The sequence below is a fragment of the Panthera pardus genome, unplaced genomic scaffold, assembly GCF_024362965.1.
Source record: "Panthera pardus isolate Hobbes unplaced genomic scaffold, ASM2436296v1 HiC_scaffold_13, whole genome shotgun sequence".
NCBI classification, from domain to species: Eukaryota; Metazoa; Chordata; class Mammalia; order Carnivora; family Felidae; genus Panthera; species Panthera pardus.
This window is the reverse complement of record NW_026526688.1, coordinates 21,493,359-21,518,143: the sequence shown is the minus strand read 5'-3', so window position 1 is coordinate 21,518,143 and position 24,785 is coordinate 21,493,359. Positions and strand designations below refer to the sequence as shown.

At 42.5% G+C, this 24,785-nt stretch overlaps 1 protein-coding gene across 2 annotated transcripts in view; it reads right to left on the bottom strand.

Moving 5' to 3' along the window:
- The window catches only part of MTMR7 (myotubularin related protein 7), a 126,438-nt gene that overhangs the window by 1,528 nt on the left and 100,125 nt on the right, over positions 1-24,785 (bottom strand). For both annotated transcript variants that reach the window (XM_019466735.2, XM_019466736.2), the window contains 6 exons: positions 10,743-10,852; positions 10,105-10,230; positions 8,263-8,312; positions 5,729-5,929; positions 4,311-4,451; positions 2,676-2,802 (listed from right to left, as the gene is read on the bottom strand). In XM_019466735.2, the coding sequence (XP_019322280.1) occupies positions 2,676-2,802; positions 4,311-4,451; positions 5,729-5,929; positions 8,263-8,312; positions 10,105-10,230; positions 10,743-10,852 (755 nt within the window). The remainder of the gene's footprint in view (positions 1-2,675; positions 2,803-4,310; positions 4,452-5,728; positions 5,930-8,262; positions 8,313-10,104; positions 10,231-10,742; positions 10,853-24,785) is intronic.

Genomic DNA, 24,785 nt, shown 5'->3' with positions numbered 1-24,785 from the left:
AAGGTTATACAACAACTCACTACTACCTAATTCCAAAATATTTTCATCATCCTCGAAGAAAACCCCATAACCATTAGCAGTCACTCCCCATTCAGCCTCCCACAGCTCTGGCTGCCACTAAGCTACTTTCTATCTCTATGGATTTGCCTCATCTGGACATTTCATATAAATGGAATCATACAACACATATAACATGTGTCTGGCTTCTTTCCCTTAGTTCATGTTCTCGGGGTTCATCCCCACTGTAGCACGTATCAGTACTTCGTTCCTTCTTATGGCTGAATGATACTCCATTGCATGAATATCCACATTTTATCTCTTCATCGGCTGATGGACATTTGGGTTGTTCAAAATACATTTTACCAGATTTCATCCTTTGGTGTCAACAAGGAGGGGTGTTATAAGATCAAGTATTACATATTCATTTAAAAGCATTCATCTTAAGTTGTTATGTGCAAAGAGCACTGTAGTGGGCAGTATGAGTAATTGAGATAGATACAGATCCAGCCATAAAGAACTTGGGTTATGGAGGCAGAGTTCAGGTGATGTAAGAATTTGGAAGAGATAAAAATTATTTAAGAGGGCAGGTGGGATAGCTAGAGGGAAGAGATCCAAGTAAGCTTCAGGAATGGAGCGTTTTAATAGGACTCTGAAAGAATTAAACTCAGGTGCTGGTGATGGTTAGAGCATTTATGGCAGGAGGGACAGTGAGAAGAAAACCACCAAAGTAGGAAGATGTCATTGTGTACAAGAAGCAGAGAGCAGTTGAATTTGAGCAAGGGGAATAGTAGAGAATAAAGCTGAAAGGGTTGATTAGGCCAAATTGTGGGAAAATCTTAAATGCCAGGCTAAAGGGCTTTGACTTTGTTATAAGGGAAAAGAGCCAAAGGCTTTTAATTAAGGTGTTTTCAGATTTTCTAAGTAGTTTTTTTCCTTCATTTTTAGTATTTTAACAAAAAGAATATTGGAACAGACCAGGAGAACAGTTAGCCTTTCCTAAAGCTTGGGTATCTTTAGGAAGAGTAAATAAAACTGGCTGAGTAAAGACATGTGTGGACTTGAAAATGGCAAAACTCATAGAAGTTTTACCAGTGCTCCAGAATTCTAAAAACCTAAGCTGTGCATCATTTCACTTCTCTGGGTGCTACTTAATTCAAGGTCTCTCTCGCCCTGGTGGCAAGTCACAGTCAATCACTGTGGCACTCTAAAGATTCTCCATCAGAATCTCTAGGCTTAAGAGCCCTGGCATTAGGGTTTTTGTGAGGTGGTGGTTTTGATACACGGAGTCAAAAACTGTTCTCCAATCGTGTAAAATTAACGTAGAGCTCTCCACATAGGTCTCAAGAGGATTTGTTGAACCCTTGCAGGTTTATAATAGAGTAAGATTTATGCTTGCCTTCAAAATTTCTCAAAACCAGTAGTTTAACTTGCTGAATGTGTTTTATCCATCTGGCTCCTGTATGTACTTGAGTGTACAACCCTAGACCTAAGATCTTCTACTTAGATCTTGAAAGGCGATGTTTCCTAGGCATGTTATGGGAGCATCAGAGGAGTCTGCCTCACCAGCTACCTCCAAATGACTATCTTATTGGTGGGGTCCCTGAACCATCATACATGTCCCCCAGGCCACCCTTTTAGGGGCGACCTCCAGATGACTACCCATCAGGTAAAGGAAGTAGACTTTGTTGGAACTCATCTTGTGATATTTCGCCGACTTCCATTTAGAAATTTATCAAACTAAAGGTAAAAACCTGGAAGTTCTTTTCACGTCATAGTACTGTTTTATGCACTATGATGGGAAATCTTAGTTTATTGACATTTTCCCGGCCTTCATCCTAATACTTTTATCTGTAGTATGTAAGATCTCAAGGGGGCACAGAAGCCTTTTCATCCTATTTAAACCTTTAGTCTCAATTTAGAATTCAGGTCCAGACAACAGCAATCGGTTGCCAATTCTCGAGCAAGTGAAAGACATGATGATGCCATGGAGAGTTAACAAGGTGAGTGAAGCAGAGTGAAGCAAAGAAGCCATGCGGTTTTAGGGAACCGCTAAATAAACTGCTAAGTAAAATAAACCGCTAAATAAATCCAGTGGTATCACTGGAAGCAAAGTTATAAAATCAGCAAAAATGTGTACATTATAACCGTCCTGTCCAATTGGGAAATTATAAAAGCCAAAAACTAGGCTGTTGGTAACTCGGCCTCGGCTGTTATCATGTATAGGCTAATATAATAATATTATTGAAAGTAATAATAAATTTACAAAAAAAACCAAATTTTTACAAGCACATAAAACAAAAGTGCAAAGTCAGATTTTGTTCTTTTCACTTTGAATCCCACCTTTTTCACGTACTCTCCAGGAAGATTCCTTTTGGTTCTCTCAAATAACAGTAACAAGATAAAATGTGACCGATGGTGGGGAGAGGCGACTAGTTCAGCAAACCCTGTAAGTGAGCCCCCAGCCAGACGCCTGAAATGTGCTGAGTGCCGAGGTCTGGGCTTCGGCTACCTGGGCGCTCACCCGGTGGCCGTCTGCTTCAGGTTATCCACTCGGCTAAAATGTAAAATGGCTACGTTGCCTCATTTCACGAACCCCGAGTCACGAAAGGCCTTCACGGAACAGTGTTTGTCAGGAAATAAGCACAGAAAGTAGGTGAACAGGAAGTGTGTCTTACTTCTTCTAGGGCCTCTCGTTCTTCCTCCAGCTGCTGGGTTTCCTCCTTCACCGCCATGAGGTAATCGGTAACAGACTGTCGGGGCTGCAGGCCCTTTTCAAAGCGGTTGTACATCCCACTCCAGAACCTGGAAGAGACAGCAGAGCTTTACGATGCCACCATCTCCCAGTCTGTAAATCACGCTCTCGAGTCTTCTTAAGGTATCTTTCTTTCATGCCAGAGGCCCAGAGTCCTAATAATAACGAATCACGTTACATAAGGTAATGATTTCGTGCTGGTACTTTCTTTCGCTTGGGAAGGTAAATTCATCATGAGTCTGCTTGTACCTGTGGTCCTGAATAAGAAGGCCCAGATCTTTCTTAAATAGACAGAAGTAGCACACGTTATATTCTTCTTATTTAAGAAAATGGCTCTTAGTTTTCGCATAAGCTTGGAAAATTAGTGCTTATACTCTCATTTAGAATCTCTCAGCTGCAAAGGGAACCTTCTAAATTTGAAGGTTTGGGCTTGTTTTTATCACAACCACCAAAAATTGGTATTTCCGTTTGCATCAAATCTTTTTTTTGTTTGTTTTAATCCTACACAACAAAGCATACTGGAATGCAGATGAGAAGAGACAGTATCATCACAAGGATGTCTGCAGATCCACATTTTACTTAGAAAAGCACTTTGAGGGCAGGGACTTAGTGCCATTCATGGTTTTCTCCATGAAACCTAGCACTGCCTAGAACAGTGCTTGACCCCCAATGACATACTTGACTGGCTATTACTAACGAATTAGGAGCATTATGTGTCTCAGCAGCTCTCAAGACTGCTATTTTACACAAACCATGGAGACTTTTTTTTTTCTTTTTAGTGCGGCAGAATTACCATTTTTTCAGAATTCTGGCAAAATAATTAAGATAATTCAGAACAAACACAAATTGAGGGAGGAAAAACACTGTAGAGGAAGAAAAGCCACTAAGTATGTTGGGGGTGAGCAGGGAGAAGGAATGTGGTTTCTCAGATGATTCCGTGTATTTGTCTTTTTTGCTGACCTCTGAGACATCCTCCCGCATCATAAAACTTCCATATGGAGAAGAAGCCAAAGGCTAAAATGTAAAACATGCAGCTCGAATAGAGTATATACGATGCCACCCTCCTCTCCCCATCCCAATATAGACAGTCTTAAAATAACTGACTTCCACAAGGAAATACTTCGAGTAGGAGGAGATTCAGCAGAGAAAGAAGGTAAGTCATGGTCACCACCTAAACTTGTGATTCCACATCTGACTTACAAGGCACTTGGTTTATTCCATCCATCCTTCCTTTCCTCTGTCCCTTCTTGCTTCCTTTCTTCTTCCCTCCCTGCTTTTTGCTTTTAAGTAATACTGGAACTTATACTTTGCAAGCATCATTATTATAAAACACCAACTTCTAAAGACAGTTCCATATTTAGAGGGAAAGAAGAGGGAGAGGAGACACTGGCAAGAATATTAGATCAGATACTTAACAAGCATCCTTCTTTGGTGTGTTTTATGTCCAAAAAAAAAGCCTTGAAGCTCAGTGTTTCATATGCTTTGGCCTCCAAATATTAAACAGTGGCAGAATCTAAGTTCATAACCATACCTAGTAAGGTCCTAGAGGGTTACATACTTGTACAGGAAGTTGCACGGCGTTGTGGGGAGACGAAGGGTTCCCCTGGTCTGGCTGTGATCGTCTCTAAATAGAGGATTCATGTAGTCGGCCCGATTCTTCCACAGGTGAGCCCATAAAGAGTATGTTCTTTCTTGAATTCTGTTATAAAGAAAATAAGCCTGAAAATTATCTGTCTTGGTTTATAGAAATCGTAGATGTGTACTTGTCAAAGCTGGAAAGGGACCACTAATTGTTACGTGCATATCCAGTGTCCCTGTCCTGTAGCAGGGAAACTGACAATCTGAGTGTGTGACTTCATGAGTCAGCAGGAGAGCACCGTAACAGTCTCAACTTCTCTGCTACCTGTACTGGCCTGGACAAGATGTTTAATTCCTCTGAATGTAAAATAAAACTGCTATGTAATTGGGGGGAGGGGATTCTTCTGCAAATAGTCATTGACGTTGTATTATTTGCCAGGTACTATTTAAATGCTTCACCTGTTTTCTCTCATTCGGTCCTCACTGAACTCCTATGAGATCTGTCCATTGTACAGATGAGGAAACTGAGGTTAAGAGAGATTAGGCAGTTTCTCAAAGTCCCATAGCTAGTGAGTGGAATAGCCAGGATTCACACCCAAGGAGACACCATCAAATTGGCTGGCCCGTCGCAGCAAACCACAAACTCGTCTAGGAAAACAGGTGAGCTTGAAGGATGCCCTCTGCTACGTTGAAATCATTACCATTTAATCAGGAATCACACTTGAAGCTCCCGAGAGAAAAACCACCCAGTATTCACGAGAAAAAGTGAATGTCATATGGTCTGTTCAGACAGCATAAAACCAGTGGAGTCGATTTTACTTGATCATTTCCAAAATTAAATCAGATTATTACTATGTACACTACAGTTAACATCATTTTATCTTATGAAAATTTCAAAACTCTTCTGTCACTGCAGTTCATAAAGCACTCTGCTGTTAAGCTTTTGACTTTGTAATTTATTTTAAAGGCTACATTTCATTGACTTCCTTCTCGATAAAAGCAGTACAGTTTTAATCTTAATGAAAGAATGACTTGGGTTTCAAATCTGCTTCTTTCCCAGTTAGATTTGCACCTCTTCTTATGAGAGTATGTCCACTGCAGATGTCTGTTTCCTTTTAAGCTCAAAAATCACTTCCTCTGACTCCAGGAAGTTTCCTTTCAGTATTCGTGTCAGGTCTACGGCCCTGTCCGTGGCTGTCACTGGGGTGTGTAAGCTCGTACCTCACTTTGTCGGGTGCTGATACCAAACCAGGTATGAAGTGGTGTCAGGAGAAGGAAAGTAACCTTAATCTGTCAGTACAGATAATGTAGCTACAACAGTCTTCGGAATTTTAAAAGGCCGTCTGAAATTCTCAGTCACAAAATCCTTAGATAAAAATTAAACAGCAAAGCACTCACTTGAGTTCTTGTCGCTCCTTCTGGCTGTTACACAGGAAGTTTCCAAACTGGCAGGAATAAATGTGATGTTGAATGTGAATCAGAAATCTCTCATTGAACTCAAAGGCACAGGGAAATTGTTCCATTAACTGCCAGACACATTCGATGAACTGATCGATAACTGGAGAGATTTCTTTTGGATCACCATCTAGATTGCCATATCTACAAAACGAAGTTGGGTTTGTGGAATGAGAAGGCTATAAATGCAAAAACAATCACAAAATAAACCTCAGTTTCTAAATAAACCTTACAGACCTGGAGCACAGAAATGGAAAAAAACAAATTCCACTTTCAGGAGAAACTTTGTATTGAAGGTCTTGGGTAGAGAAGGGACATAATGCAAGAGATCAAATTCAAGGGAACTTTCCACGGCAGAAGAGCATTCTTTCATTCAAGATTTAAAAGTACATCAGGACTTCTGAAGTAAATCTTGGACTTCATTTTAATCAGTGACTTGTGGGAGTGTGGGAAGAAATGTCTAAGCAACTTTACAGAGTTTTTCACTTTTGCACTGTTTTGTTGGGAAAGGAAGAGGAAGAAAGACAACTTGAAAAAACTGTGGCTTCCCAAGTATCTCAGGGTATTTCTAGAGCAATGTCAAAACCTATCACAAAGTTATCTCCGTGTGGCCAGATTCCCATCTGCCTTCAGATCTCCCATCTTGGTTTTCCAAGAATACATCACAATCTCCTCCCTCACATTTATACTGACCTTTAAATGAAGACTGCCTAGTCCTTTACTATTTACTATTTACTATTATGTGAATCTTACAATTCAAAAGGATGATTTGGGTGCCATCAAATACAAAATAATATAGAACCTCATCTTCTCAGCAATGGATAACCAACTTTAGGAATAGAAATGAGCAAAGATAATCAGTTTAGGAGTTTTTCCAAGAGTGAAAACATTAGAAATTATCTGGAAACTTCTCAAAAGTTTTAATTCCGCTCAACTTGGTAGCTTTATAAAGGGTTGCCTAGGGGCACCTGGGTGGCTTCGGTTGAGTGTTCTGCTTAGGCTCAGGTCATGATCTCACAGTTCTCGAGCTTGAGCCCTCCCTGGGGCTCTGTGCTGACAGCTCAGAGCCTGGAGCCTGCTTCGGATTCTGTGTCTCCCTATCTCTCTCTGCCCCTCTCCTGCTTGGGTTCTCCCTCTCTCAAGAATAAATAAGCATTAAAAAGGCATAGGGGTAAGGAGCGCTAAATATTCTTTCCTGATAGTCTTCAGCCATCTCCACCTTCTTTCTGTCCATATCCTCTGTCTGAAAGATGCTAACTGCCTAGAAGATAGAACCCCAAAACTGAAAATAACAATGTGATCTTAAAAAGGTTACTTAATGGGTACCTGGCTGACTCTGTAGAGCATGTGATCTTAATCAGGGTCATGAGTTCAAGCCCCATATTGGGCTTGGTGCCTACTTAAAAAAAATGTCAAATGTTTGGGGGCTTTAATATTCTCTTTTGTAAAACAGATTCATTGTGCTTTCCTGGAAAAATAATTACAAAAAAAAAAAGAGTTCCAGAAAACCACAGAATGAATGATTACTGCTAAATGCAAAAATGAGAACATTAAATATGGGCAGTTCCATGAAGTTAGAATTTACTTTAGGAAAACACATTGAAACAAAAGTGTATGTCAAATACCTAACTCACTATTACCATGTTGCCTAAAATTTAACTCTTAGCACCATAAGACTAGATTACACCAGCTACAACATTCACCGTTCAGAGATTAAACACCAGAACACGTGTCCGGCATCATCAACACTGACCAAAAGGACGCTGGTGGCTCTAGAAACAACAGCTTCTGTTTACTGAAAGGTTAGTTACATAGCGAGGCAAGGAGCTAGACGAGTTACATACACTTTTTAAAAAGCCTTGCTATAACCCTATGGAACAGGGAGTGAATCCCCATTTTGCAGATGGGAGACCCCACACTAAGGACCACGCCACACAGCTCATAAATGCCACAGCCTGGGTTTGGGGCTGGATCTGTCTCGCTCCAAAACTGGGCTATGTTCCCTCTCCTCAGACATCTGGGACATACTTCACCTGTGACACAAATACCCAGGACAAGCCCAAGTTCGTTCCCAGTGTGAAAGGTCAAAGAGAGACTGTTCCACAGACATTTCTCATCTTCCAGCTCAGAAAGTGTGTGCACTTCGAAAATGGAATAGTTTAATAAATCAAACGTATGTGGTAGGAGGAAGGGAGAGCTCATCCTTTCTAGGCCAATGAATAAAGAAGTATTTCTGTCTTTTCTGGAACAATTTAACATTAGTTTAGTTCTGCCCAACAAATAAATACTGAGAGCGCTCAGAACTTCATTTATCTGTGATACGATATATACAACAAAATTTTAGCTTTTTGAATAAAATCCACAAACTTTAAAAATAAGGCTATTTTCCCCCTCACTCAATTGAAAACTCCAGAAATAGATCTTTCTATCCTAAACATCAAAACAGATTTTTAAGGTTTTGATTTTTTTTTTTTTACCTGTGATTAAATTTATGACCAAAGGAAATCCAGTCCTTTTCAATTAATACCTACACAAAAAAGAATATAAGTATCACGGAGAGAAGCAAACAAGGAAAAATAAGAGACCCCAACCAACAATGCTGAAGGATTCAAAGGTTCTTGGAGTAGTGACTATCCTCAGGTAACCTGCAAATGAATAAGCACTCCTTATCCACCAATGTAGAGACGCATATGCACAGCAGAAGGGCAAAGGTGAAGGTCATCCACGGGAAAAATAAATGGGAATGGATATTTGAAAAGGGGGTAACAGCACCAGTGGGTGCTTCCTACAAACCACTGTTCATATTACTTCACGTATAATCTCTTTTCATTGTGGGACAAGTAGAATCACCCATTTTTCAGAAGGGAGAACTGAAAGAAGTTAAATACTCCTAAGATCAGGCTAGTAGGAAGTGGTTGATGCTAACTCATAACCTCGCCCTTTCTACACCAAAGCCTGTCTCTTGACCATTATGTCTTCAGTTATATCAAATACCAACGTCCTTACAAGAAACCGTTGGGAATATTTTCCTGTGATCTTTATTACACATCGGAAAAACTGTAAAATGATGGGAGTCTGGGACATGGTAGAGGAGTTCAGCCCTGCTTTGGATTTGAGGTAACATGAGTGTATAATCTCCAGTTGTCTGAATTAAAAAAAAAAATTAATACTGGAGAGCAATCCTGTCACTATCACCAATGCTCTAAAATGGCCAGAGATGTCCCTTGAAAACAATATGGAGTGGCTGAAGTTTGCCCTCGACGCCGCATAAATTTAATGGGGCAGAATCAAAAGGAGTCAGTGGCGGAGGGTGGCATGAAATAGCGTGTGACCCCGAAGCCCTCGGCTGTCCAAATGGAAATGAAGGAATCCTAACCTCGGTCCAGGGGAGGGGTCTGAAGCAGGAGTATCACTGAAGTCTCAATGCTATCACAGGTCACTGGAAGTTCTCAGACACTTTCAAAAACAGAAGAGAGAGACAGCCCATCACAAAAACCTGCCTCTGCCTCTTCCCTCCTGCCCCCCGAGTGCCGGGGGACAGTACTCGATGAAGGGAATCTAGCAGTAGAAGCAACACGTCCGGCTCCTGTCGGCATCTCGCCCCAGCATGGATTCAGGATCCACTGGAGCACTTTCTATTAAATGGCTCAAGAGGCAAGAGCCAGGCAATCTGCCAGTCACTAGGAAGCCCCTGCCGTCATTTGAAGACAAGGGTTCCACCTCGGCCAGAGCGTCACCACTCCAGGCAACTACACCAACATTCTGCACTTGGACGTGACAGGCCACGCTGTGACACACACCTAAATGGTGAAAATCTAGGAAAGGGTGGACTTCATACTTTCAACAAAGAACACAAAAACACTGAAATTCTCAATACTCCAGAATTGTGAAGGACTATCTAAAACATAAAAGCAGTCAGTGAAAACGGTTTTTCCTCTCAAGGACCTTTTGCGTGCACGATACAGAAAATGTTTGCTCCGAGTATTTTTTTCTGAAAAGCATTTCCTGTTATTACATGTTCACGTGTTCCCTCAAACTTGAAATAGTTATGAGCAAAGAGGATGTAAAACTCACTACTTTGCAAACTACTGAATATCTTGTGTACTCGCCCCCAAATTCACATTTAATAGTGCCAAATCGAATGGGTCCCAACATCCCAGAAATTCAGTTCCCTTCTTTACTCCGAGACCATTTTCCACATTTTGCCTCTTAATCTTGCTGACGGACTGAGAGAAAAAGAACAAGAGGGAAACAAATTTGCCGCAAGTTGTCCACTCTGTTCAAGGCCCTGCGTGGGACGCGAGGCGGGTTACACTCACCATGAAGCCCTTCAGAGTCCGGTAATGCGGATCGAGCAGGAGGCTGGCCACCGAGCACACCTGGGCGGTCCTGTCCCAGCCATCAGAACAGTGAACCAGCACACTCACCCCTTCCTCTGAGACTGCCTGAAACACACGGGATGGGCAAAGAGTCAGGAAGAATGGGGACAAAAAGGAAAAATGTCTCATCAGAACTAGGTTTGCTTTTATACCTACAGAAAGAAAAAGAAAAAAAAAAAAAAAAACACACATAACCGAAAACGGCTCATTAATTTAGTGCTCATGCCGCATCCAGTTAGGGGAGCGTAAGGGCTGGCTTGGTGCTGGTGACCAAAACTTTTCCTTCCCATCACACGCCCAGAAGCCACCCTCCCTCCCGTCTGGGTTCCTTAAGACTTTTCCCGTACTCGAATTCTTCAGCTGTTACCGGCCTCAGTCCTTTTCCCAAAAGGGAAAGACCGAGACTGTCCTCTCTTTTGCACATCCTAAGAGGGCAAACTGTGGCCTGCAAAGCCAGCTCCCCACTCGGCGAGGCACAGCTTAGCGTGGCGGCCACAGCAGATGGGGAGGAAGCAGGCAGGATCCCTGTTCTGAAGTCAGAGTACCAGTCCGCTGGCTGCTCTGCCCTTCTCACCCACCTTTGCAATGAAGATTCCTGCATCCATGATGGCCTTAATGTGCTTTAACCAGCCAGAGTTCTCCAGTCCCCACAGAAAGTCACTCATCGAGGGAGATTTAAGTTCGCACACTGCAAGATAAATGTTATGAAAGCAAAATAAAGGCAATTTCATAGTTTACATCTGATCATATTTGCAGGTAGTTGGTTAATGATTCCTTCATTGTAGTATTTTCTGCAAGAAATTAAGTCAAGATAAATGCCCATACTTAATAAAATGGATTCTACCGAACCACTTCAGGCAAGGCTCTTACTACTTTCTCCCGTCATCAGGGATGCCACATTTCAGAAGTATTCCATTTGTAAAGTTTAAACCCTAGTATTAATGAAAATCATTGTTACCACAGTAGAATGTCCAGCAGAGAAGACGGATTTAAAATACTCGCCCTGGGGCACTAAGGAGTACATGAATGCACACACTACACGGGAAAGTTCTTGTAACGCCCCCCAGCACCCGCCCAGCTAGAACTCTGCAGCACCCAACCACTTGGGTTTTGTGAAAACACAAAACAGAACTATCCTAAACATCTTCAAAAGAAATGTTCCAACTCTTCTTGCCAGCAACCCCCACCCACTGGGAGTAAGGCCTGGGGCAACTGAGTGGCTCAGTCGGATGAGCATCTCACTCTTGATCTTAGCTCGGGTTGTGATCTCAGGGGCGTGAGTTGAAGCCCTGTGGGCACCTGGGTGGCTCAGTGGTTAGGCATCCGACTTCAGCTCAGGTCATGATCTCAAGGTTTGTGGGTTTGAGCCCCGCGTCGGGCTCTGTGCTGACAGCTCAGAGCTCTGGAGCCTGCTTCGGATTCTGTGTCTCCCTCTCTCTGCCCCTCCCCGCCCCCCCGCTTGCCCCCATCTCTCAAAAAATAAATAATAAAAAAGAAATTTAAAAAAAATGAGAACCTGTCCTTCTCACCTGCTTCTCCAACATCAAGTTAGGGGTTTTCCCTTGACTGAAAATAAAGATAAGCTAGAATCATCTTGCTATCTATATTTACACAACTAAGGCAGGCATGTCAACACTTCTATAATATCACAAGCAATTTCACCTCTAGAGGTTACCTTTTAGTTAACACAAAGCATGAAAAAGCTTTAGAGCTAGTGTTCTATGGATCAGAAATAATTACATTCCAAAGTTTGTGTGTTTTATACCCAGGAAGCAGTTTTGAGGAATCCTATAAATCAACCAACGACACGTCATGTCCCATAGATTCACGTTTGTTTGCCTATTTTTTTGTACTCCGTGATGCAGTGACACATGCAGGGAGCGGAGGGCCCTTTTGCCCGCCCTCCTCCACCCCCCGCCGTGCTGTCAGGAAGTGGCTATATGGTCCTGCACGAGTCATTTCCACTTTTTGAGGCTCTATTTCTTCATGTTTAAAATAGGGAAGGTGTATTGCATTATATCTAAGTGTCCTTCCAGCTCTAACCTCCCACATTCAACTTCGTTAACTCTTCAAAAGTATTACATACTTGGAATACAGACAACGACTAACTACAATATTTAATTTATCGACTGGCCTTTCCTCCAATATGCTATGGAACAGATGGTTCACTCTCTCGTTTCCTGCAATTTGACAGCCACATTAAAACACACACACACACACACACACACACACACACACACACACACGTACTCCAATTCTGAGTCACAAATGACAGCAACGATAACACCAAAATTCCCAGCAAAAGGCCCTACTTAAAAAAACCTTTATAATTATCAACACGGTTAGGCAAAATTCCAAACTCCTGAGCGGGAAGGCTGCTCTGGCGACCTAACATGCAGCCGGCGAACGGCGTTCTCTCTGGCATCGCTCTGACTCTAAGCGCTGTCCGTTTGTCAGAGGTTACAGTGCCATCCCCGGCCACTCACGTCACCTACCTGCAGGAGAGCACGCTGCCAGTAGCAGGGAGAAAGCACATGCAAATCAGCACAGGAAAAGGTGCTCTGCTGGAGCTCAGTGGAAATACACAAACCGATGCACAGAAGTCATAGCCCTGTGGGGCAGCCCCGGGGCCCTGGGCACTCCTCACAGGCTGTTTCCAAGGCTATGGTGTCCTTAACCACTACCGTGTGTTAAGTTATGAGATATCTGAACATATGAAAGATTTCATTTTTTTAAGATTGATTCTTTAAATGTGTGTTTATTTATTCTGAGAGAAAGAGAAAGGAAAGAGAATCCCACGCGGGCTTTGCACCACCAGCACAGAACCTGACGCAGGGCTCGATCCCACAAACCGTGAGATCATGCCAAAATCAAGAGGTGGATGTCCAACCAACTGAGCCACCCAGGCGCCCCAACGTATGAAAGATCTTTAAGTGATGTAGCAGACACTCAAACTGGCCACAGTTATTTCAGCCCTTTCTTGGAAAAAAAAAAAGTTACAAATAAAGTCCCATGTTCCTATGTCATCCTGCTTTTCCATCTTAAGTCTGTGAACACCGCCAGGCAGGTTGACGCTCCTTCACGACTTACTTACTAGCTGTGTGATCTTGGACACCTTCCATAGCCTCTCTGTGCCTCAGTCTTCTCAGCTGTAAAGTGGGGATAATAGCCCCTGTATCAAAGAGTTATTTCATATGTTGTTTTATATGTTAGCCCTCATGACTATTAATTATTCTCACACTTCTAAGCCTTTTGCAACTTGATTTTTTTATCCAAAATTTTATTTTTTAGACATCCATATTATGTAGGTAGATTTTACTCATTTGACAAGTATATATAATATTCTACTCTATGACTACGTCTTGGATTATGTATCCATTCCCCTACTCTTACTAGTGAGTTGTTTCCTCCTTTTCAGTATTTACAAACAGTGCCTCAAAAGATATCTGACTACAGTCTCCCTGTGAAAAATCTCCCTGTACATGCATGTCAATAAGTGAAACGGGCTGGGTCATAGGGTCCTACCACATATCCCCAGACCGCTCTCCACAGGGGCTTCTGCAGTCTGCATCCTCAGCAGCAGGGCGGGAGAATCCCTCTCTCCCATACTAGCCAACAGCTGTGCTTGCCGATGCTTTCGGGTCGGCCAGTGCTATTTCTCTATGGGGATCAATGGCAGTTTGTTTGTTTTCATTGCTTCTACTCTCGGGATGAATCTGGTTTTTCTAGGTTCATTCTGTTTGCTCCCTTGCTTGCGCATGTATGTGTGTGCGAGCACGTGTGTTGTCTCTGTCTTCCATGGTGGGCTTTCCTCAAGTGCCCCGTGATCTCTGTCCATTCATACGTAAGCGCAGGGCACTAACAGGTGACTGGATGTGCTGGGTGTACGAACAGACCTCTTAGTTTCAGGGCTTTGCCGTGTGAGATCTGGCCGTCTGAGCCCCCAAACTTCAGGATCAGCAAGTCCTTTCTCTTGGAATGGCTGCAGGCCCCAGGAAAGGACTTTCAAATACCTGAGCAACTCCATAAGACTGGATGCCAGTGTCCTCAGAGCAGAGCAGTGAGGAGAAGCATGGGTCTTCTTCCATACACAGACATTTACTTAATCCCCCTTCTTTGGCCTGCTATTCCCTGCCCCTTCTTCCAGCTATGCCTGCTGTCCATGAGCCCAGAGTCTCTCTAGTCAACCTTTCCAGAAAGTTCATCACTAATCTTCCCTTGTGGAGGTGAGGGAAGAGCCTTCAATGGGCAGCACAGGTGAGGGAGGAGGCTGGTGTCTAAGGACAGACATTCAGAGGAAACTGATGCCTCATTCTGGAGCTTTCTGAAGGTCCGCGGGGCTGTGTGGCTTGCTTCAGTGTTTCTCACCACTCCCACCATAAATTTCAGCCTTTCTCTAGTCAGTTAACCAGTCAGTCATTGTTCATCCACCCATTTTCTAGTGTTGCAATTTTTGTTGCTGGCACCTCCTCTCCCATTCTCCCACTGTCCCACTCGTTCATGTCTTTGTTTTTTTTTTGTTTTTTTTTTTACCATTTCCTTATCATTTTAGTGGGGGTTGGGGGAAAATGGGTGACTATATGCATCAGTATGCTAAGTATAACTGGTGCAGAGGCATGATCGAGTTCTGGGTCTGTATGAGGCAGGGGTTGGGACTGAGATTCCCTGTATCAAACTGAGCCGTTAAAAATAATCCACTTGTGGACTCAGGGTGATGACCAGGATGCATGGACTTGACATGAGGAAAATAAAAATTTACCCAAGGGGAAAAAAAAAATTGTTGTCCTGAGATGTTGAAACCCTAGGTCTAATCCCATACAAGTCTAGGATCTAAAATGATCTTTTCCTTATATGCAGGATCCCCTAGTTAATAAATTTTCATATTTGGGCTGGAGTCTTATGATAAGTGGCAGAAGCAAACCAAAAAACTGTTCAGGAGCAACACTTCCATAATTTTATGGAATCCCACAGAAAATCTTCACTGAAAATGAGTATACAATAAAAAATAACAATACACCAAGGAACAGTGTTCTCAGGTAAAAGCAAAGAGATAAACAAGATACAGGATTAACACCCCCCAATTATATGATATAGCAGAACAGTAATCTGGGGCTGAGTTTAATACACAGTAAAGCCTTGGTTTGCGAGCATAATTTGTTCCAGAAACAGGTAATCTGAAACAGTCATCTATCAAAATGAATTTCAAGAACCACTGGCTCAGTGGTTATCCTGTGACATTCGGCATCACGTAAGATGCGTACCACAAGACATCGCTCGTTTATCAAATTAAAATGTTTGCTTGTCTTCTGGAACACTGGCAGAACAGGCTCACAATCCAAGGTTTTACGTATTTGAACTGGAGTAGGAGGAAGGAAGGCTCCCACAACATGTAAAACGGATCGCTCTCCCCACCCCCACCCTTTCCTTCTGGCACCTGGAAATTTCTTCTTCTTTCTTTTCTAACAGTTTTGTAATCGAATTTGACTTAAAATTCACTCACTCAAAGTGTATGATGACTTTTAGTATATTCAGAGTTGTGTATCCATCACCATAATCAATTCCAGAATGTTTTCATCACCCCTAAAAGAATCCCCCTACCCATTAGCAGTCACCCGCATTTCCCCTTCCCCCAGCCCTAGACAACCGCTAATCTACTGTCTTTCTGTATAGATTTGCGTATTCCAGATACTTCATATAAACAGGATCATACAATATGTGGCTCATTGTGAGTGGCTTCTTCCGGAGTATAATGTTTCCAAGGTTCATACAAGTTGTAGCACATAAGTACTTCATTCCTTTTTAAGGCCAAATATGTCACTAGATGGATACACTACATTTTCTGATCCACTCATCAGCTGATGGACATTTGGGTTATTTCCACTTCTGGGCTATTATGAACAATGCTTCTATGAATATTCATGTACAAGTTTCATGTGAAGTATGTTTCACCTCTCGTGAAAACATACAGAGGAGTGGACTTGCTGGGTCACACCATAACTCCAGGTTTAACCACTTGAGAAAATGCCAGAAGAACTATTTTCCACAGCAGCTGCACTGTGTTACATCCCCACCTGCTGTGAAGACGGTTCTGATGTCCCCACATCCTCATCAACACTTGTAATCACTTGTCTTTTTAATTACAGCCTCCCTAGTGGATGTGCGGTGGTCTCTCGCTGTGGTCTTGACTACCTGATGGCTTATTCCTCTTCTTTCTTACAAGTTCAGTTGCTCATTTAAGTCAATGGTTGCTATATTTATCTGGCATTTCTAGATGTTCTTATGAGACGGTATTTCATATTAGCTTAATCTGACATCTGGGGGAAATGGGAAGGCCTCCATGTTTCACTTAGACTTTGGTTGTATGTGAACTGACCTGTACATTTTAGTAATAATCACGATGTGTGCATGGGCAACTGCATGTGGTACCGTTCAATGCCCCAGGCTTCAGAGTCAAACCTAACATTTAAATTCCAGCTCTGTCCAACAATGCAACCTGGGGCTAGGTACCGAGCCTTGATTTGCTCAAGTGTGCAATGGGGATAAAACACCCTCCTCAGAGAGTTACCTGAAGGGTGCAAAGAGATCATACATATAAACTATGCCAGGAGCTATGATATATGCTTTATTGTCTGTTCATCCAGCCTAGGGTCCTGACAGGCAGGAGGTACAGACTCATTCAAACCCAAATCTCAAAGCTGAGGCTGTGAAAGGTTAGAACACTCTGACTTCGACTCGGGTCAAGATCTCAACGTTCGTGAGTTTGAGCCCCGCATCTGGCTCTGTGCTGACAGCTCGGAGCCTGGAGCCTGCTTCGGATTCTGTGTCTCCCTCTCTCTCTGCCCCTCCCCTGCACATGCTCTGTCTTCCTCTCTCTCAAAAATAAGTATATATTAAAAAAAAAAATTTTTTTTTTAATAAGAAAGGTTAAAACACAAAGTGATCAATGGGAGAAGAACACAAGTCTTGTGACAAACAAGCCTAGAGTTTCTGCCACCACACCACAGCTACCTTAGGTTTAACTAAAACTAGTACCATTACTATTAATAATAAGAGCAAAACTTAAGTAAGTTTTAAGATGCCAGACATTCTTCAGGTGCTTTATATTCAATAGCTTGTTAATTCTCATAATAATCATATGAAGGTACTATTACTACCTTTATTTTATAAAAATGGAAACCAATGCAAAGAGAGGTTAAGTAACTTGTCCAAGGTCACCAGCTGATAAGCAGTGTAGGCTGGGATTCAATTTGGCTCCAAAGTCCATGCTCTTAAGCAATGTCTATCGACCTCAGTTGTATTATTTTTTGTAATTCAAACATGAACCACTCTAAATGCTCCTTGGCTCCCACATACTATCAACTCAGAGGTGATACACTTTATCACTTAGAATCATACCATCCAGTATAGTGTAGACGCTAGTCACATGTGGCTACTGAATATCTGAAATGTGGCAAGCCTGGACTGAGATAGCCTATGAGTGCAAGGTACGTCCTGAATGTCAAACACTTAGTATGAAAAAGAAATAAAAAATATCTCGCTAATAGTTTTTGTAATGATTACATGTTGAAATGATAACATTTTGGATATACTGAGTTAAATACAAACGTATTATAAAAATCTATTTCTTTTCACTTTTTTTAATGCAGCCCTAGAAAACATAAAATTACAAATGTCCACACCTGTGCCTTTCATTCTATTTGTCTGGGACGCAGGGACTTAGAGTGCTCAAGGAAGATGAACTTGATTAGCAGTCTCCAACCGTTTTTGCACATGTATCCCTGCAATAATGTTTTAAATTATGGATTCTCTCACGCACCCTGGAATAATACATCAGAGTAAGAATGAGGATGTGATCAAGGGTGTGTTTTTCTTTTATAAAGTTGGCAAAAGGGCAATTAGGAAGGGAGGTGGCAAAGGGCAGATGGCTTCAAGCCTGGGCCAAGGAGCCTTCCAAGGCACATGGGGCAGTTTTAGGAGGAGAGCACATCAAAGTCAACGCCGTAAGGCAAGCTAGCCAGGGTGCACCTCATAAATCTTCCCGGGAGCTCAGGTGTGTGCAGCCAGTGTGAAGACAGGTTGCAGAATCTAATGCAAAGGCAGAGGGCCAGCCTCTCATTAAAACTGAGCACACCCTGCCTTCCCTCCCCCGTGACCCTGCCCAGCAGTACCACTCGGTTCCTGCAGGGGGCAGGCTCGCCTGTGCCAGTGCACCCAGCCCAGCCCGGTGGGAAGCAAAATTCCAGCACTCTCTGGGACCTCTCCCCACTCCCAGGGCGCCTGCTGTTTGGTCTCTCTGTTTAACCTCAGGCCATGACCCAAAGTGTTCAACTTAATCCTAAAATACACACATTCCACCACGTAGAGTCTCAGGACTCCACTGTCCTTTAAATCTTCCACAAGATAACATTACCTTGCAAATGTTTGTGTTTTTTTCTTTTCACTAAATAGGCCAAATGTTCTGGTTGTTATCGTAGTAGGGCTTAGGGCTAGTTGGCATTCCCATTTATTTCAGAAAGTCCAGGGAGCATGAGGGATATCTTGGCGTCCAAACCCTGAGGCTCAGCCCAAGAACAAATAATCCTTTTCACCTTCTCTTCCCACAAGGCATGGAAATGACAGCAAGTTTAAAAATAAAGACACCAGGCTTTCCAGCTAACCTGGAGATGGTCTGTGCCAAAAGCAAGAGAGGAACAGACAGCTCACAGAAACAAGTCCCTACAAGGGACTGCCAGAGAGAATGTTCCAGTGCTTCCTTCTCCATTTAGCTCACTCAGCAAGGGCACAAGCTGCTCTATCTCCTGCCAGGCCAGCTCCTTCCTTCCCACGCTGAGCCGGCTCCTGGTCTAACATTTCTGTTCTCAGGAACGTTAAAAACTGCACACGCTAAATAAAATAACCTCAAGCAGGTTCTCAAAGAAGGTAAGCCCCGGGAATATTCTCCCACCAAAGGCCGAGTGGCGGGGTCAACGCCATCAGCTCTGCAGATGATTAATACACACGGACAGATGGGGGAACACTTGAGAATAAGACAATCAGTGCCTGCATTTTTAAATCTAAAACTGGCGGGTTTGTTTGGATAAACTCAGGATAAGACAGAAATACCGATTTGTTCACTCTTGTTGCCAAACCCAAACCAATATTTACAAACCATTTGGCTGAACGAAGTTCACTGCAGCTGACATCAGAGGCATATGCCACAGATTACAGAGAATTGCACTTACTTACCAGGAGTTTAATGCCCAGGTCTAACAGTATTTGTTTTACATAACAGGGCATCTATATCCCATCAACATATAAAAACAACACTTAAAAAAAGAAGAGATATAGAACTATAGGGCCTGGAAATAAGAAATTTGCTTGGGAGAAAATAAGCCTTAGACAATCTTGCTTAGATATTTCCTAACACCAATCTCATTTTTTCATATATGGTTATTGGGTGGGATCCGCGAAGATGCAAAGACAATCTCCATTTGAACCCTTTGGGATGTTGGTCTTTTTTGTCTCCTAAGATCTAACGTCAAAGTGTACATGGCCTTCCCTTAATTACCAGCCTCACAGCCACCCGAGTTCTGCTGATGTTTGATTTGTCCCTTTCCCGTTTTAGAGTCAAAAAGCCAAGCCCACTGAAATGATCTTCAACGAACTGGCAAAACAGTAGTCCTCTGCCTTCATGGAAAATCCTAGCAGGTGAAACCATTCAAAGAGGACTGAACGATGGCCTCTGAGAGGGAAGTGTTTGCTTATGCCTGTTTTATAGTCTGCCTTTTACTTAGAGCCCACCATGGTGACACAGAATAACTTCTGAGCTCTGCACGAATTGTATCCCATTTATGAGTGTTAGTGCTATGCTCCTCCCTATCCAGGCCAAGCAACACGGGTTCTCTTTACAGAGAACTTTACACTAACTGGACACCTCTGTATATTGGCTTCTCTACAGGACACCAACAAGATTAGTGACTATTCTCTAAAATGACTCCAGCCTTGTGCATGATGCTGTTTTCTGGAATCACTTTACAATAACACCACGGAAGCCATGTTTGTATATAGCCTTGTTTTCTTTTAAAGGGTTGGATGATGAGAGAAATTGGTAAGGCACAGTCAAGCCTAAATTCCGTATACCTGTTAGCACTGCCTGAATTAGTAGCAGAGAAAACAGTATCCACGGGCAGACATGTGAGTGAGTCTGTGTGTGGGTCCAGCTACTAATAAACATGAATGGGCGTATAAATCCATGTAGGCACACACACACATTCCAGTAACACTAATTACCACTGGCCTAAAGGAAACTGAGCAGCAGGTTCACAAAAAAAATACCCTCAGCATTTATTAGCTCTGCAAGTGAATTCCGTGTCTAAGAACACAATTTGCAGCAAATAAATACAAAAACACACGTGCCCGTTTATATTACATCTACCATATGGAAGGCTTGGGGCTTGGTAGTTTTCTCTCCACGAACTGACACAACCTCCCACCTGCAGTAGGGCTAATTATCTCAGCTTCTAGAAGAGGACCAGGTCCACACACTATCAGCACAGTAAGTACGCTGTGATGGGAATCGCGTTCCCTTGACTCCAATTTCCGTGTTTTTTCCCCACTACAAATAGACGATAATTAGCTCAGTAAGCAAACTGAGCCAGGATGAACAGGAACGTAACTGAAGGTAAGGCTCAGCGTCTAAATAGGAAACTTAAAGCAAATGGAAATAGAGAAGTCTAGACTGGGAGAAAATGGTGAGAGGCCGGGAAGTCAGGGGGGATGTACAATGTCAGCGGTTGGCACTGGAGAGCAGGCCCAGGAATCTTGAAGATCAAGATGGGGGCAGCACATAAGTGAAGTGGTGAACGAAGCAGCATATGCTGCAGAGGATGTAGTGGGCGGGGACCCATTCCACTCTCATCACACCCACTGACAGAGCCGCCAGGACCAACATTCTCACCAAATCTCACACCTTACCGGCCCTGGCAAGGAACTCCTGAATTGCCAAATTCCAACGACAGCCCTGTGGAAAAAAGCTCGCCGTGTCACTAAAATTAGTCATGTCTATCTTTAGTTGCATGGGAGGCACCGTCTTCTACCAGCATTCCTTGTGTAAATGTCCTAGTTATCCAAAATCTAGCCATCATGATTAACGAAGTATCCAACAGTAATTTGAGGGTGAAATTAATCTTTGAATTGCGTCTGTGAATGTCACGATAAAACCTAATTAGGATTAAAACAGCCACTATTCTCTCCTTCAGTCACTTTGTTGCCTCTTGCCTTCTCCTTGACAATGTCACCTAGACATGAAGTCTTTGGCTTTGACGTCCAGTTAAAACATTCAACCCCCTGACTTACCTAGGGATAGCCCTCAGTAACAAGTAAGCATCTTTTCTCCCTGCCCACGATATTTACCCTGCATCAAAATCAGTACTTTGTTTGGCATTTTTCTATCCAATGCCCAGCATGTAGAAAACTCTCAATAACCATCTGAGGTACAGATGAACGTCTGAGATCACTACGGTAGCACCTACTTCTTCGTACTTACAATATGCAGGTATTGTGCCTGGTGCTGTGCCTACATTATCTACCCTACAGGGTATTATGTACTCCCAATTTTCAGACTGGAAAGGTGGCTTAAAGAAGTTTACTCAGTCATCATCCACGGTCACACAGCCAGGAAATAATTGACCTGGAGTCCAGTCCACAGCACATACCCCCCCGGGAAGGCACGTTCTTTCCTCCGTGCCTTAGGGCTTAGGATATTATCGTCCAGATTAGCTGATACCATCCAGCACCCTATCAGCCACATTTTACATCCTTTGACAACACCACAGAGAGCAAGGTACATGCTCTTGATCTGTTTCTTTCCTCCAAGTGACCATGAACTGGTGACAAGTAAAGCCTGACAGGACAGCTCTGTTGGTCACGCGAAGCACTTTTTGAAAAGCCTTAGATAAATGTAAAGCCATCTAATTCCATGTTAATGGGAAATTCGGTTTTCTGTGTGGAAACCCATACCTTATGGCTAAATGGTGATTTCCAGGCAGGTCTGGTTGGCTGTCTCATCTAACGGGTTAGTAATTGAGGAAGTTAATAATGGTAAAAAGTCAAAACATAGAGAACTGAAAAAATTTTAACATTTATAGCCTTTTATTAGCTCGTATCTGATAGAACTTCATAAACTTGTAGGCAATGTAATAGGAAATGCTTCAAAGTGAAAAACTTTAAATTTTAAACTTAAACTTTAATTTTCATTTAAAATTTAAATTTGTATGCCTATAAAGAGTTAAACTGCTCCATTTCTATCAGGGTGAATTAGTTATCACCTCATAAAGGTATGAGATGAAGCAGAAAGTATCAAACAAAAGGGACATTTGAACCGATAGCCACAACCTTTACTGTGAGCAGAGAGAAATATTTCATGGAATTGGAGCTGGGTGCATTAGGGATTGCTCCCTTCTAGACCTTGATGTGCCCAGGGCAACCTGGCAGGGAGACCAGAGCAGGAAGTCACATGACCATAATACCCACTGCCTCCCATGACGTACTCAAAATTCTCTGCTTTCAACCATCCATTCAACACCTAATGAAAGTTCTGAATAATTGGGCTCAGAACCTTCACACAGAAGCACAGATCAGATGCGATCTCTGGGGCCACCTCGTTTTGCCACAAAACTTTCTCCACTGTCAATGCCCACAATTCCGGGGGATATGACAAAAGTGATTACACTGTGGGTCCTGCTACAAAGATTTCAAGCTTTTAAATTGAATTGACTCTGGCCCTGTTCAAACAGCCCTTCACTGTAGTATTGTCCAAATCACAGAATGGATGCTGGGCCCTTTCCCCGTGCTCTGGACCCATTCCCATCTGACCTGCCATTGGGCTGAGATCTGTATCTCTGTTAAATAAATTTGCTGAGAAAACATCCACAAGACCTGACAGGTGGTTTATTAAATTATTGTTGATGAACTTTTGCTGAGTGGACACAGACCCTATCATAAGGCAAGCACCTCCATGCCTCTAAAATTGTGCTATCTCACTCCACGTCTCCTGAATAAAGAAAGTGAGAAAAGTAGCCCATAGAAAGGCCTGGGACCTATCAAGTATTTGTGTGGCTGGCTGAATTAATCCGTAGCCCATTAACCTACCCATTTTATTCATAACATACTTCAAGCTCAGTACTGCTTCCCATGAGAAAGCATAATACACCAAACACGGGAAAGCACTTAATGGTTTGCCAGGAATCTTTTCAGTAAATCTGTAAGTTAGGGATGATGCATTGTTCACATTGTTTTATAAGTACAAGAAATGAGGTTTGTTCAAGTTTATTCAGGGACTAAAAACAGAACCCAGTACCAGTTCTTCAGACGCGTGGCCAGGGCACTTTCTACCCAACCTGCTACCTAGAAAGGCCGTAAAGCCAGGGGCTGAAGAGCGTGGCATCTGGATTCCTACTAATCAGGGGAAAATCTTGGTTCTACCACCTACTGTTGTGAGCGCGCATGAGTTTCTCAGCCTGTGCACCTCAACCTCCTCGTCCGTCAAACAGGGATATTAAGAATAGCCACAAGGGTGCTTGAGGACTACTTGAATAAATACATCTGAGAAATCAAAACAGTGTCCACTACGTAGTAAGCACTCCATCAATGTTATAACATCGTTACCATGTGTGGTGGTTATCTGGGAGCTTGTCTGATGCTAGACCCACAAATCAATGAGGATCGCTCTAAGGTGATGGAAAGTACTAGGCACAAATCCTGCTTCGTTATGTGATCCTGGGAAGCGTGTGTTCTTAAAAACTTTCAAATTAAATATGTAATGTAAAAATGTTTTAAATGTAATATACCAGACTCTAGAATTGGAGAGAGGCACGCCTTGAAAAAATAACCTGCCATATTGTGAAGAGCGTGTGTAGAGGTCCACATGGCACAGACGTGTGGGCTTTTTATTGACTATTCCAATTAAAAAGAAAAAAGAAAATACAGGCATCTGGGAGGCTCAGTCGGTTGAGCTTCCTACTTTGGCTCAGGTCACGATCTCGCGGTTCGGGGGTTTGAGCCCCACGTCGGGCTCTGTGCTGACAGCTCAGAGCCTGGAGCCAGCTTTGGATTCTGTGTCTCCCTCTCTCTCTGCCCCTCCCCACTCACTCTCTCTCTCAAAAATAAATAAACATTAAAAAAATTTTAAATAATAAAAAAAAGAAAATATAGGGCATCCTTTTATTATTTGAGGGAAAAACATTATCCCAATCATCCAAAGGGAAGGCACTGTAGAAAACAAGAAATTACAAAAGTCCTTCATAACTGGAAGGTATCATTACTATCTCATTGGGAAATATGAATACTGCAAAATAAGTCTGGTTTAGAACTTAGAAATCAAAGTTAAAATTAAATGAGCTCTATAAATGGACCTACACCAGATGTGAACCTGGTCCTAAATTTCAGTTTCTAATGAAATATCTCACAGCCCTTGCTCACAGAGCAGCTAGAATGCAAACATTTTTTTTTCCTTTTCCATTATTCAGAATCTATTCTGATATTAATTAACGGTGGTAAAAAAAAAAAAAAAAACTCAAAAGAAAATAACAACCATGAATAAAATGCACTATCCCTCTTCCTACCAAATGACCAGCAGCACAAAC